Genomic DNA, 14,605 nt, shown 5'->3' with positions numbered 1-14,605 from the left:
GTAAAATCTCGGCCCTGGCAGCCACATTTTTGTGGGGGCGAAATGTGAAAATGCCCGTGTGCTTTGCATTGGGTGCATGTTAAGATTCCCAATTGGTCAAAATTAATACTCAGTCCCCTACTAGAGCATGCCTTATAATCAGATGGTGGTTTTGCTACATAAGACCTCCGAATTCACTTATTGTTGAATCACATTTTTACTGCTTGTTGGATTTAATTGGTGTACTCATTCGAGGAGCCTTCTTTCTTATGGGTCTGTTTGAGGCACAGTGGAAGAATAGACTAGGTGTCTGAACGGCGCTGCCGTGCCAATGATTTTTTTGGTCATGGAACATTGGGGAGTCAACCGCAGCACCTAGTGTGCTGTGCAGGGATCCTCTGTCATGGGAACACACAAAAGAATCGCTAGTAAATTGTCCCAAATATGACTGCGTACCCGTCTAAGCTACCAGTGAGCCTTTGGGAGCCTAGCTTAGGTATGTCCTCCTAGATAGTTAAACTAAGTAGCACTAACCAAACATAAATGTGCTTCGCAACTCGTGAAAGTCCCCTATAGAGTCTATTGATTACTGAGAAGCCAGAAATAATTTCCGGGGGTACTAGGCCACGGATTCGGAGCTTTCTGATACGGCTTCGCGGGCACACATGGGACAAAGCACAGAAAGCCGGTTTCAGCATGATTCATCGTGACGCTGGCAAATTGCCTCCTTGAATTGTGCTTCTCGCTGTTATTAACATTGTACTACTTATGCTGTTTAAAGCGAAGCTTTCTTGGCCTCTTCCTTTGACCTTTTCGTCACTGCTGCTGCTGCTGCTGTCATGCACACGGCGTCAGGGGGGTTCAGAGCATGCCTTTGCATGGAAGGAGCGTGGCACAGAGGAAAGGTGACACCAGAAACTCGTTTGGACCTTTTCTATTCTGTCGCATGTGCACAATGCCCTCTGGAGCTCCCTGGGCTTCGTGACATTAACCTCTTGACACCTGTAATTATCCGTTACCTTCCTCAAAAGCATTGCAGAAACTGCATTGCTTACCCTTCTAACGTGCAAGTCTTGAAGGGAAATAGATGGAATGGTAGAGAGGAGGGGGGAGAGGAGATGTAGAATGGGTAGAACTGACACAGTCGCGAAACAAGTGAATAACTGCCTTGCCACTCTTCGCTCACAGTTCCCATAAAGGAAGATAGGGTGGGACAATGAAAAGATGATGTGAGGGGGTAAGAAAATGCTACTGCTATAGACGGACAGCGGCTGCTGGCAAACGGAGAGTACGATACGATACGTTTCTGCTATTCCTCAAAAATAAACACCATGCAGTTTGTCAAGCAGGCAACAAATACAAGGCGTGTAGGCGCAAAGCTGCATTAATTCACCGTGGGGTTGAGGCTACCCTACAGAAGTGGTCGTAGGTCAAATCAACACTTCTCTGCCCACCTCGGTAGCAACTATAGCATTGCCCAACATTGCGGGTTCAATCCCCGCCGCGGCAGCCAGATTTCAATGGGAGTGAAATGCAAAAACTTTTGTGCACTTAGATTTAGGTGCACGTTTTTAAAGAGCACCAGGGTATCAAAATTAATCTGAAGTCCGCCACCATGGCATCCCTCAAAATTCGATTGTGGTTTTGGCACTTGCAGCCCCATAATTCTGCCAACACTTCTGCCGTGATGCGATGTGCCGTGTGAAGCAGTGGCAATGCTCAGCCCTTCATAAACAATGGCGCACAACAACGCCTCAAGCAAACACGTCTCCTTGGATCTTCTGTGTACTATGCAGACAAACAGCAGTGGTGCACACAAGGTAACATATATTATCAACTCTCTACTCTCAGATTGCACAAAACGCAGAAGAAATGAAGCATTTGCAGTCCACATCACCTCTAATTGCTGTAACTCAAAGCAAACAACACAGAAAGCTTCATTTGCATAGACTGTCACAGTGCGTGGGATCCGACAAATTTTTTTTTGCTTGGAAACATTTTGCAACGCTCAATAGTTGGAGAGCATAACCTGAGCACCAGGTATGTTAAATTATTAAATTGCACGGATTGTTCGAAATGCATGCACTGCAGGAATGAAAGTGCAAGTTCAAGAATTCAATCAACGCAAACGCACGACTGTACAGAGATTTCCCAACGGGATATATATTAATGCTTGAATGATGCACTCGATGGCAAAAATAATGCTATAACAATCGTTTCTGACCAAAACAATGTGTAAAAAGAAGCTGTACTCACAAATTAGAAACTTCGAAGGCTCTTGTACATCCAAACCAAAACGTGCACACGACATTGATCGCCTGCTCAGCTAAGTACTTCTCTGTCACTGCCTGCATGGTAATGCACAGTCGAGGCTACAGTGGAGCAGTTTTCACTTGAGACGCAGCACAAGCACATCTAGACAGGCACGGGCAGAAAGCTTACTGTTAACGCCAACTACGACATTGAACGATGCATGACTGCACTGCAAATCGAAATCAGAGAGTTCACTAGGTGTTTCCTATTTGCATATACAATTTTTCTTTGCGAATAGCATGGGAAGCAGTAATACAGAAGCATCAAGAGCTGGTAGTGCCACTGAAAAAGCAACACTGCGCATTATAAGGCTGTTTTGTAGCGAAATACTTTGGCACAGGGCCTCCTGATGCTAGCAGAGAGAACATGATGATCCTGCAACACTGCAGCGCTCCTGTCGACAAAGTGAGGAAGGCTGAACAGAATTGTAGTCGGCTCGCTCTGCATGCAGACGGCATTGTTGAAACAGGTGTCTATTCTTCCACTGTGCTTTGAGCCATGTCGTCGTCTTGTATATATATATATATATATAGAAATAACCTAACTGCAATTCTTTGTTAAAAACCCAGTCCTCTCTCCTACTACCACTATATTAATCATTTCACTATGTTGGGTGCTCCATAAAAGTTGAGTGATAGCACTTGGGTGTTTATTTATTTTTGTCACTCAATACCCTTGTTATGAGGTTTTTTTCATTACCACTAGCATCTGTGTATTCTGATTTTGCCATTAAGTGCAATTCGGTTTTCATTGTGCAGGTTCAAATCATTCATCCTGTACAACAACTACCGAGGATGACAAGTCTCAGCAAGGACACCTCCCCCACTGTGATCACTGCGACTATGAAACTGGAAAACTGTCCGATCTGAAAGCACACCTTAGGGTCCACACAGGAAAGCTTCCCTTTCAATGCACTTTGTGTGCTCACAGCTTCTCACGCAGATCCCACCTGATTAGGCATTTGCGCGTTCACACGGGCGAGAAGCCATTTCAGTGCCCTTCGTGCTCTCTGAGCTTCTCATTAAAGGACACTCTTAACAGACACTTGCGTGTCCACACTGGTGAGCGGCCATTTAAATGCCATTTGTGCCCTCAGACCTTTGCACACAGATCCATTCTAAATGGTCATTTGCGCATCCACTCAGGTGAGCGGCCATATGAGTGCCCAACGTGCTATCAGACTTTTGTGGATAGGAACCACCTGAAGAATCACGTACGCATCCACTCAGGTGAGCGACCATACCTCTGCACCATCTGCTCCAAGTCCTTTGTGCGGTCTTCTAACTTGAGGGAACACATGAAAACAGTGCACCATTGTGAGTAAGTTGCCAGCCTTGTAGGTGTGCAATATGCATGTCTAAAATTATGAATCTTCATACCTGCGCAGTATCTGCATGGCGTTGTGGGGCATCAAGGAGCAAGTGTTGATATGCTCTAATATGTTACGCTGCTAAGTAACTTCACGAGATATTTTGGCACTATCTAGCAAGTTCCAGGGAGAATGCGCTTACGTTCCTTTCATTACACTAACCACATTCCTGCGGTATGCCTTCATGTGCTGGCATAACAAATTGAGAAGCGATCATCCCTCAACTTAGCCTTCAAAGCACTGCTGTTTGCAGTGAGATAGTCAAGGTAAATTGTGAATGTTAGGCCAGTCATCGGGACTTGTTGGTCTCCTCCAAGTATACTGCTGCCTAAATGAACATTTTGGGCATAGCTAACAAACAAGCATGGTGGATTGGTCGCGCAGTGACATTTAATCAGCAAACTAGGCAATCATTCCGCATCATTAAAACAGCTCAAATTTTAATTTAAAGCCTGTGTGCCCTTCTCCTGGAGGGGGCCCCACGTTTAGGTGGGAAACCAAGGTCACACACATAAAGTCCTCACCAATTACAGTCTGTCCAATTTTTTTTTATTTCTTAAGGCTCGTAAGCATCCAAAAAATTGTGCAGTCCAAAAAAAACGAATCCATGGCTTCTACTGCCCTGAAGGGCTCAAATTTCCACAACCATGTCCGAAATTGCTTTGAAGGCGTGCCAGTAAACATATTTGGTGTGTCATACTGTGAGGGGAAATGGCGGGTGTGCGCGTTTCGTTAAGGAACACGCACATCTGTCTTGTCACAGTGGCCCTTTTACACTCTAAGTATGCTTCACCGCAATACATTGTGTATGTTTGACCGCATAGCATTGTTGTACTGCAGCGAAGCTGACTTTTGAGGATCGGCATGGTGCAACGGTACTAGCTGTACTTTCCACGCTACAAAGCTATCCGCAGGGATGATGACATTGTCAGAGCCAAGTGTTGAAGGGGCCCTGTAACACTTTTTTAACATGTAAAAATAACATTGCTGATTTGTAGAAGAGGCACCTGTGAACATGTGAGCCAAAGATCATTGCAATATGGGCAGCAGGAAATTCTCAATGTCGTGTGAAAATTTGAAAAATCGTAGGTCTCGCCAATAGCCATTGGCTGCTTTTCTGATTGCGTGAACATTCTCAGTACTGTAAAACCTTGTTAATTCGTATTGCCCAGTACCGAAAAAAAAAATGTCTGAATTAACCGAATGTCGAATTGTCGAGGGTATCAAGAAAACAAACAAATGCTTACTGCATCAACACGGTTTTATTTACTGAAGGCATCACGAAATCCTTTTTCTATTTTGCCGAAAAGCAGTGTGTACGCTGCAACGCTCGTCATCTCGTCACTGATTAGTGCTCGCAGCAGCGTGCATCGGAGACGCTTTCCACTGCCAAGCTCACATCCCGATTATTTATTCGGCAGTGTCGCCAGGTCGCCACTCATTGCGATGTAGACCGTGCTCTTCATCTTTGAAAGCTTTGCGCTCAGTACAAATGATACTACTGTTTGTCGCAACCGCTGCGGACGAAACCGCGGCCGCTGTCGATGTGATCATGGACGGCGACCTTGCGATTCTGAAGGTGCACGAACTGAGTCAAAACGAAACTACTGTTTGTGCGCGACTGCTATTGACGCAGTCGTGGATGGTGACTAAGCAGCTATGAAGGCACGCGGCCGACGCGATGCTATGCGCGGCGGTAAACGCAAAAACAAAGAATTTAAAGAAACAAATAGGCACGAAGCGTTGCAGTGTTGCTGTCATTCACGTACAATTTCTGCTGCGGACCGTGGCGATGCGGACTCCGGCACTTTGTTTCGGTTGGGCCCTACCGCCATTGTTGCACTTTTGAGTCACACATTTGCGGCGCTCCTCGCTCGTCGAGCTCCGAAAGTTGTCCGAATTAACCGATGTGCGGCCAAGTATGTCCGAATTAACGAAAGTTTGATTGCATTGAATAATACATATGCCGGCTGGGACCAGAGGACAAGTCTGAATTATCCCATCTTCCGAATTAATGAGGGTCGAATTGAGGAGGTTTCACTCTACTAATTCTATAATTGCTAATTAAAATGCTAATTATTATTATAAATGCTAAGTGCAAAGACTTGCACTGTTCATCTTTGCACTGCCGGTCTATACACGAGTTCCATAGCTGTGCCTGCTGCACGTGGACTCCGCGATGGCAAGATCGTGCTTTGTAGTGTTGTCTACCGTAGCCGCCTTGGAGTGCCGCAACGAGCCCTCTCATTACCGAACACTCAATTTTTGAGCAAGGGACAAGTGGAAACGAAAGGAGAGAGAAAAGCCCTTATCAGTGCAATGACAACTCACTCCACTTGTACTTGAAGGATGAAGAAAAAAATTGCGATGTGAGGAAGTGCAATTTAGTAGCGAGATCATTCTATGATTAGTAGTTGGAAAAGTCTTTGAGGGCCCCTTTAATCCTCTCAGGTATAGGAAGGACTCGGGCACAACCATTATGGGGTGCCTTGTTCTTTTGGAGCTAAGGAGTGTTTCCAAGACATCGAGAACTTACAGGTGCACTCGTGGAAGAACCTATTTATGTCATTTTGTCATTTTCTAATCGTTTCAAAAGAAGACACCTTGAAACACTCATTTAACAAGTTTTTTTTTGCCCTCTCTTGAAGCATGAGTTAGTCTGCGTAAGGTTTCACCATGCTATGGGATCCACCTTAGTGAAGATGGATTAATAGAAAAACAATTTCAAATCATGGTCCTCTACATTACCAGGTAGTATCTTGTTCCTAGCGATGATTTTTGCACACAATCCATTTGTATATATCTAAATAATTTAAATGCTCTCAAGCTGAAAAACCAATATCCATTTGTTCAAACTGTCATGGTATCTAGTCCTCTTTTTTTTATGCTGTGGATTGTGTAAGGACATTGTGCAAGGACATTTTGCTGGCATGTGAACCTTTATTGAGTCGTATTGTGCACTTTCATAAGCTAGCTGTCTTAGCAATGACACCTGTAGGAGCACAAATGCTGCTTTCCCATTGAGGAGGTTGCGGTGTTAGAGGACTGTTAGATGCTAGTACTTTCTGACATTTCGACCGCTGAAGCAGGAGGCGAACAAGACATTTCATATTCAGCTCCCATCAGTAACATAGTGACCGTATTTTTCTTGAAAGAGGCTGTGCATTTAGTATTGTGCCTTGTGGCTGGTGCGAGAGGTTCATTATTGGCTACACTTTTGTTCCCTACTGTCTTTGCCTACATGTTTATCACTAGTAGATGAGGAATGCTATATTCGCAACCTCACTATATAGGATTTGCAGGCTTTTGTTAGTGTGTGCACCTTTGGGAATTTTCTTTGATGTGTGTGACTGGTACTTCCAGTTTATGTTCTTAGGGCATAAAAACATGTGATCTGTTCTATTCATCCCACATTTTTATTGCCTTTTGTATGTATAAATCTTCATTTGGAATCTTCTTTTTTATTTCTCTGCGCCATGTCATTGTCTTTATGTATTATAAGCATTCTTTTACAGCAGCTAAATGACCTGCCTTCACTAAGAATTGATGCTGTCTTTTCTGGAGGACTGTATCAATCACTGTGCTTGATGAGTGTATTTGCTAATGTTGTTTACATGTTTTCTTTTTGTTTGCACTTGTAATGATAACCTCTGTTACAATCATTTCTTAATAAACCTAATCTTTCTCTTTCTTACTTTTATAGTCTCCTTAACATTTTATTCTCTCCGATGCTCCAATAGAATATCAGTGATGGCACTTGCAAGTATTATTTCTCCTTGCCAAGTATTATTGCCATTTAATGCCTTTTCTATGACATATTCAACAGGAATTTAATATTTGAGCCAGTTCTTAAGATCCATATGTGTGTATTTTTATTTATTCCTACATTGGTTCATCTAAGGACACTGGCAATTCTGGTGCCCCTGGTGTTCCATTTTTCTCTGATACATAGTTCAGACGAATGTTCGAATACCTTGAAAAGCCTTTAGTCGGAAAAGCACATTTTCAGGCCCTTAAATTTCTTGGAATTTTTACGGCTCATAAAGTAATTTTAATTTTATGTGAACAGTTGGCCGAATGAATATTCAAACATGGAGAGACTCACCAAAACATATGTTGAGACTGTGAAAAACTATTGCTACTTTAATTCTGTAAGTGGCTTTACAAACTTTTTGTTGCATTGCCATGTGTATGCATCCTTGTGCACGATGTGGCATAATGTATTTCACCCAATGTTCAAAATGAAATTGTTTCCAGTGCGTAGCACCAAATCCTGTTTTGACGGCTGTGTAGTGAGTCTTATGTCGTTCTCACAGTTAACACATGATTGCTCTCAAACACTTGGGGAATGCTCTCCTTGTAGCCAGTGACGGAAATGTATAACAGCATACTGTACTTGGAAATTGTCGGTGACCGTCTCGCTATATATAATGTGATAAATGTGACCATCAAAGAAACTATTGGGATACCAAATACACAGTGCTTTTCTAGCTTTATTGTAAATGCAAATTCCAGGTGCAGTTGGTTAAAAAGAATCCGGTCAGCCTGCACTAGTTCTTGTTTGACCTCTTGGAGAACAACACAATATATATTGAGCTCTTTATCCTTAGGTGCGAGCAGGTGAGCCAGGAAAAAGTGTTCAATGTTAAACTTGTGATTAGTGTTAAGGACCTAAATTGTGTTGTTTGTGAATTTGAATATTTTGGTTTGTATGTTTGTTAAAACGTAATTTTTATGTTTAAAATAACAATTGATCTAATCACTAGGTAGAACATGGTCCTTAAAGGTAATTTTAAATGGGTACATCTGGTTCCTCCAAGCTAGCGTGAATTCTCGTGTAATATTTATATCAAGTTTAATTTTGACTGAAGTATGCAAATGTGTCTACAGTGTAAAAGAAATTATCTATAACATGCTGGAGTGTAATACCGGTGTCACATGGTCACTTTCGATCGCGACTGAGCCTGATCGAGACTGAATTTCTTGGTCACGAATAGCTCCCTCCTGCAGACTGCGCACAGGAGCCCGTCACGCCCAAGAAATTCGATCTTGGCGTGATTGAAAGTGTGCCTTGTGACACCTGTAACAGCCATTTAAATGACTGATAGTCTTATGTCGGCAATCAATAATCCATGCAGACAGTTATCGCGTTTCAGTATGGGAATTAACTTCCCAGTGCAACCAGTCCTTGCTTCTCGTACATCCCAAGACCGCCTGTCTTTTGTTGTGGGACGCTTCGCATTCCCACACCTTGCAGTCCCTTCATTCTCGGCCCTTCCCTACTGGCCACAGCTTTGATGGGCGACTGCAGACTACACAGATGCTGCCAGATTTCAAAGTGGCTATCTGGTTCCAGAATATCATAGTCTATTTCCATTCACATGTAACTCTAGCAAGATCGAATTAAGTTGTGCAGAAATAATCGACAAGGATTGTCAATGCAAGCAGATAGCCTGAATGAGAGCAAGCGAGAGAGAGAACTAATATTTTTTCTAGGTAAATTCGACCATTAACCGCGAAAACGGCCAAAAGTGCCAAAGAAAGCTATTCACATTAAAATGTGTTCGGCATGGACCGGATCGCACGTCTCGTACGAGTCTTGTGCACTACTGTTGCAGTGGTCTTTTCGCCAAGTGCAAATATGGCTGACGGTGGTTTTTTCAAGTCCAAACTGTCATGTACGAGTTCTGTCCTTGTGGGGTTGGGGTCTGATTCGTTTAGGCCACCTGCGGAAACCTAAAATGTCGTTAATGGAAAGCCCTGGTATTCGAAACTCGTCTCCAATTCGGCATTCCATCTTCGGAGCTACTCAACGGAAGGTCGAGTCATCTACTCTTTCTTGTGAAACTAGCATCAGACCAGGAGGTTGTTTACATTCTTGAAACAAAGTGGTGATTTGCTCTCGCCTTTAGTGAATGGCCTCAGTTTGCACCATCTAGCCATCCATGTGTGCAGCGAGCAAACTGAGACACTGTTTTTTTCTACATTACATGTATTCAGATTCAATGTCTTGTTTGACATCATTTGCCACAATGGTGGCATTTCTAGTTTGTTTGCTATAAATATGTATGATGGCACAAGAAGTGACCATAAACTTGTTAGGAGAAGCACGCTTGCCGGGGCATGGCGTAGCGTTCAATATATTGAATGAGACGGTGATCTGGAGTTCTATATACATTTCGTACAGTGCTATAATTTTGCATGGTCTCTCGAAGCGGATGTTACAACTGTTCGATATAGACAATAATTCGATATACCTGGGTTCGTTATAGTATCTGGCTTCAACTGTGTATACACGCAAGATATTTATTCTGTCTACACCTAACTATAATGTCTTGGTTCCTAATTAGCAGAGTACTAAAATAGTCTGATATTCACACCTTGTAGCAGTTTCCAGCTCAGTGTGGCTCGAGAAGACTCGGCTGCTGTAACTCCATCGTGATGTAGACGTCACCTTCTGTCGATATAGCTTGACATTGCTGGTTTCCGACTTGGGAACTCGTGACCCATATGGCACATGACATGGTCGGTAGTGTGCCGGGCTACATCACCAACATGGCTGTTGCCTTTGTGGCACTCAACGGTGTCTGGTGACGGCTGGTTAGGACTAGAATGGGTCTGTGGAGCAATGCCACGGTGCAGTGTAGCCGGGGCTCAGGAGCAGGATCTGTTAGCCATCTCCTGGTTGGCTTCTCTCTGGTCGAGGTCTCCTGTGCTGTTTGTCCACGTCCCCAGGGCACACCTGGAGACGCGTCTGCACTGGTGCATGTCCACATCAGCAGGGCCTGCTCAGCAACCATCGCCTTCATTTTCTTATTGCCTCCTCCTCCCTCCTTGAAAGCATGGCATCTCACTGATCGTTCTTTTTGGCCGATGCTGAGCACCACCTGTAACAATGTGAAAATCATGTTGCACAAAGGCTTTCGCAAGTGTTGCACACAAAGATAGCTGGCCGCAGTTGTCAGACTACTCTGTTCCACGTGCTGTGTACCAGCTCCACCTACCTGCCCCTTCTTGAACTACTATTTCTTGGAGGCTATAAATGCTGCAGACATTCGGAGAATTCACCACTTGGCTGCTGTGGTTGCGGCAGCACGGCATCCCACTGATCGTCCTTTTTTGCTTATGGAGGCTGGTCAACCTCCCACTGTGTAATCCTGTTTTCTCTTATTTGTTCTTTTCCCTTTCTTTGACTGTCATCTCAGCTGCTGCCTAGTATCTTGACTAAATGTGCCATCAAATTCTAAGCTCTCTAAAGAAGTAGAGGCCTTGCATAAGGAAGTTGCGTGATGATTTGCGACTCATTCCCTCGTTTAATGATCTACATGAGACAGTGAAAGCACAGCAAGAAAAACTTGCAAAAGAAACCAAGCACTCAACCATGGTAACAAGAACTTAAGCAAGTTTCTGATCTTAAGCAGCACTCGCAAATAAACAACACCGAAATTAAGGGTGTGCCATGAACTCAGAATGAGTTGTGAAGCGATACTCCAGCAATTCTGAAAAAATATTGGCTGTCCTTTGAGCCTCCCCGATATTGATGTACGCAGGGAACCGTGCTAAAGGCAGTCCCAACATTAGTGCATGCTTGTGCTCACGTAAAATTAATGCCGAGTTCGCTAAGAAGGCAAGAAAGGCTCACCTGACAGGACATTCTATCAGCATCAAAAACCAGAATGACAAGCCCATCTGTAATAATGATCACCTAGATCTAGAAATTTACACAAGCTCTTGCCCTAGAAATTTACACAAGCTCTTGCCCTCCAGAAGTGGCAGTACCTACAGACAGTCGTGTCTTTGGTATCTGAGTTGTAACTGATCTAGCTATTTTTAGCTAACCTTAATTTTTGCACGCATGGCAATAGCATGTTACATCATCGCTCACTGCACCAGTGATGAACTAAAACGCATTCTAAGTTGCTCTGCTTTGCTTGCGAGTTCTGTAATTCCTTTCAATGTTCACAGCTTATGTAGACACTGGGGTGACTTTGTTAACCTTTTAACCATTGTCAATCATCACTTCTTAGTTACTTGTCTGTCTGAAACATGGCTTGCACAATCTGGCGATAAATTCCTCACATTATTAGGTTATCATGTAGAGTATGCTCATCGTTTAACAGGACCATCACGGTTAGTCATCGATATTCATTTCCAACACCTTATCATACAAACAGCGCAGTGAAATGGTTTTTTACACTTTTAAGTGTGAAACCCTGATTGTTTCTGATCGTTTCTTAACAAATGTTCTCTCTGTGGGTCTCATTAGTTTAATTTCACCAACCACTACTCTATATTTTTCATCTTGCATGCTCCATGGAAATATAAAACAGAAGCACTGCATAGTTAGGGTCTGGCAAATTTGTCAAAAGAATATCTTGTACCGACTAGAAAAAGATATCAAAAGAGGCTTGTGCGGCCTTTAATTTAGTGAAAAAGCTGTGATCTGTATATTTGTTTAGCTCTGTGTCTACTGTTCTGTGATGGTATTCTGCTCCTAGAAACCTGTGCACTTCAGCGGGATTACTACACAGTATACGTAAACAAGATAGCCTTTATAAGAAGGTTTATAAATATGAATTGACTGTTTTTGAGCAATATATAAATGGCTGAGCTTTGTGATTGTAATTGTTGTGTATATGTTTTCTGCTTGCTTGCACTTATATAGAAATAACCTCATTGCAATTCTTTGTTAAAAACCCAATCCTCTCTCCTAATACCACACTATATTTTGCATTTCATTATGTTTGGTGCTCCAGAAAAGTTTAGTGATAGCACATGGAAGTTCATTTATTCTTACCACTGAATGTGCTTTTTATGAGGTTCTTATAAGGGCTAATCATTATCACTAGTGCCTATGTGTTCCCATTTTTGCATTGAGTGCAATTTCGTTTTCATTATGCAGGGTCAAAGGATTCATCCTGTCCCACAGCTACCGAGGATGACAAGTCACAGCAAAGACACCTCCGCCACTGTGATCACTGTGACTATAAAACTAGAAAACCATCCGATCTGAGAGCACACGTTAGGGTCCACACAGGCGAGCGTCCCTTTCAGTGCCCTTCATGCTCTTACAGCTTCTCACGCAGATCTCACCTGATGACTCATTTGCGCATTCACACAGGCAAGAGGCCGTTTCAGTGCCCTTCATGCTCTCTGAGTTTCTCACGAAAGGGCACTCTTAACTCACACCTGCGTGTCCACACTGGTGAACGGCCGTATAAATGCCATTTGTGCCCTCAGAGCTTCTCACACAGATCCGCTCAGATTGTTCATTTGCGCATCCACTCAGGTGAGCGTCCATATCAGTGCCCCTCGTGCCCTCTGGCTTTTGTGGATAGCGGCCATCTGAATGTTCACCTACGCACTCACTCAGGCGAGCGACCATACAGCTGCAGCATCTGCTCCAAATCCTTTACGCGGTCTTATACCTTGAGCGAACACATGAAAACACAGCACCCTGACATCCCTGAGTAAGTTTCCAGCCTTGTAGGTGTACGTTAATGATTAGGCAGGGTCTAAAATTATGAATCTACATACCTGTGCAGTATGCTGCATGGCATTGGGGTGCATCAGGTAGGAAGTGTTGATATGTTCTGATATGTTAAGCTGCGAAGCGACTTCACAACATGTTTTGGCATAATTAACAAGTTGCAGGGAGAGTGTGCTAATATTCCTTTCATTGCACTAACCACATTCATTGTGTTATGCTTTCTTGTGTGGGCATAACAAATTTAGAAGCGATCATCCCTCAACTGTGCCTTCAAAACACTCCACTTTGCTGTGAAATGGTGAGGATAAATTCGGAATCGTAGGCAGCTGATCAGGGCTTCTTGGTCTCCTCCAAATATACTGCTTCTTAAATTAACGTTCCTGTAAGGTACATGACCCCTCACAAGGTTTGGACATTGCTAACAAACCAGCATGATGGATTGGTGATGCAGTGACATTTAGCAAACTATGAAATCATTCTACAGCACGAAAACAGCTCAAATTTTAATGAAAGCCTGTGTGCCCTTCCACTGGAGGGGGCCCTGCAATTAGGTGGGGAGTCAGTCACACACACAAAGTCCTCACCAATTAAGTCTGTCCAATTTTTTTAACTTCCTCGGAACTCAAACATCCGAAAAATTGTGCAGTCCGAAAAAACGAATCCATGGCTTCTACTGCCTTAAAGGGGTCAAATTTCCACAACCACGCATGAAATGGCTCTGAAGGCCTGCCAGTACACTTATTCGGTGTCTCGTACTGTGAGAGAAAATGGTGGGTTCGTGCGTGTATCATTATTGTTATTGTGACAATGGCCCCTTTCCACTCTTGGTATGCTTCACCGCAATACAATACATTGTACTGCGGCAAAGCTGACATTTTGGGGAATCGGCATTATGCAACGAGACTTGCTATGCTTTCCACGCTACGAAGCTATCAGCACGGATGATGAAATTGGAGTCAGTGCCATTTCTCACAACAGTGGATCCTTTCCATAAAAACACGCCAAACAAGGCAAAATAAGGAACCCGGGGGCTCGTGATAAACATGTGATGTGGTTCATTGTCTCGGATATCGTAGAAGGCTAGAAAGAAATCTGACTTGCAGTCACTAGTAGAGGTAAAGGGGGGGGTGCCTATGTTAGCAGCGAAGCTCACCTCCTGGCAACATCGTAACCTTACATTTCAGTTCCTTCTATCCTCTCTAATAATCAACCAGTTTAAAGATAATTACGGTGAAATGCTCCCCAAACGGATCTTGACAAGTTCCAGTGTCTAAGCAAAAGTTCCAATAGGGCTAACTGCAAGGCGTTTTAAGAGGTCTGTACTTATGTGCACCGGAAAAGCTGACTGCATATGGTTTTTATCTCGGACCAAGATTAATTTTTCGTCAACTGCAAAGCTTTCTTTCTGATAAACCTGTATAGATTTCTTTTCGAGTTTTGTGCTACACTCAGGT

The 14,605-nt window shown here is 43.4% G+C and overlaps 1 protein-coding gene across 1 annotated transcript in view; it reads left to right on the top strand.

The window, feature by feature from the left end:
• The first annotated feature begins 2,531 nt into the window (after nucleotides 1-2,531).
• Nucleotides 2,532-14,605, top strand: part of LOC125945755 (zinc finger protein 436-like) — a 98,919-nt gene continuing 86,845 nt past the window's right edge. The window contains exons 1-4 of the mRNA XM_049668031.1: nucleotides 2,532-2,565; nucleotides 3,027-3,521; nucleotides 12,564-12,950; nucleotides 13,035-14,266. Coding sequence (XP_049523988.1) covers nucleotides 2,532-2,565; nucleotides 3,027-3,521; nucleotides 12,564-12,950; nucleotides 13,035-13,135 — 1,017 coding nt within the window. The 3' untranslated portion in view covers nucleotides 13,136-14,266. The remainder of the gene's footprint in view (nucleotides 2,566-3,026; nucleotides 3,522-12,563; nucleotides 12,951-13,034; nucleotides 14,267-14,605) is intronic.

Source organism: Dermacentor silvarum, chromosome 5 (assembly GCF_013339745.2).
Source record: "Dermacentor silvarum isolate Dsil-2018 chromosome 5, BIME_Dsil_1.4, whole genome shotgun sequence".
Taxonomy (NCBI): Eukaryota; Metazoa; Arthropoda; class Arachnida; order Ixodida; family Ixodidae; genus Dermacentor; species Dermacentor silvarum.
This window is presented reverse-complemented; position numbering and strand designations above follow the sequence as displayed.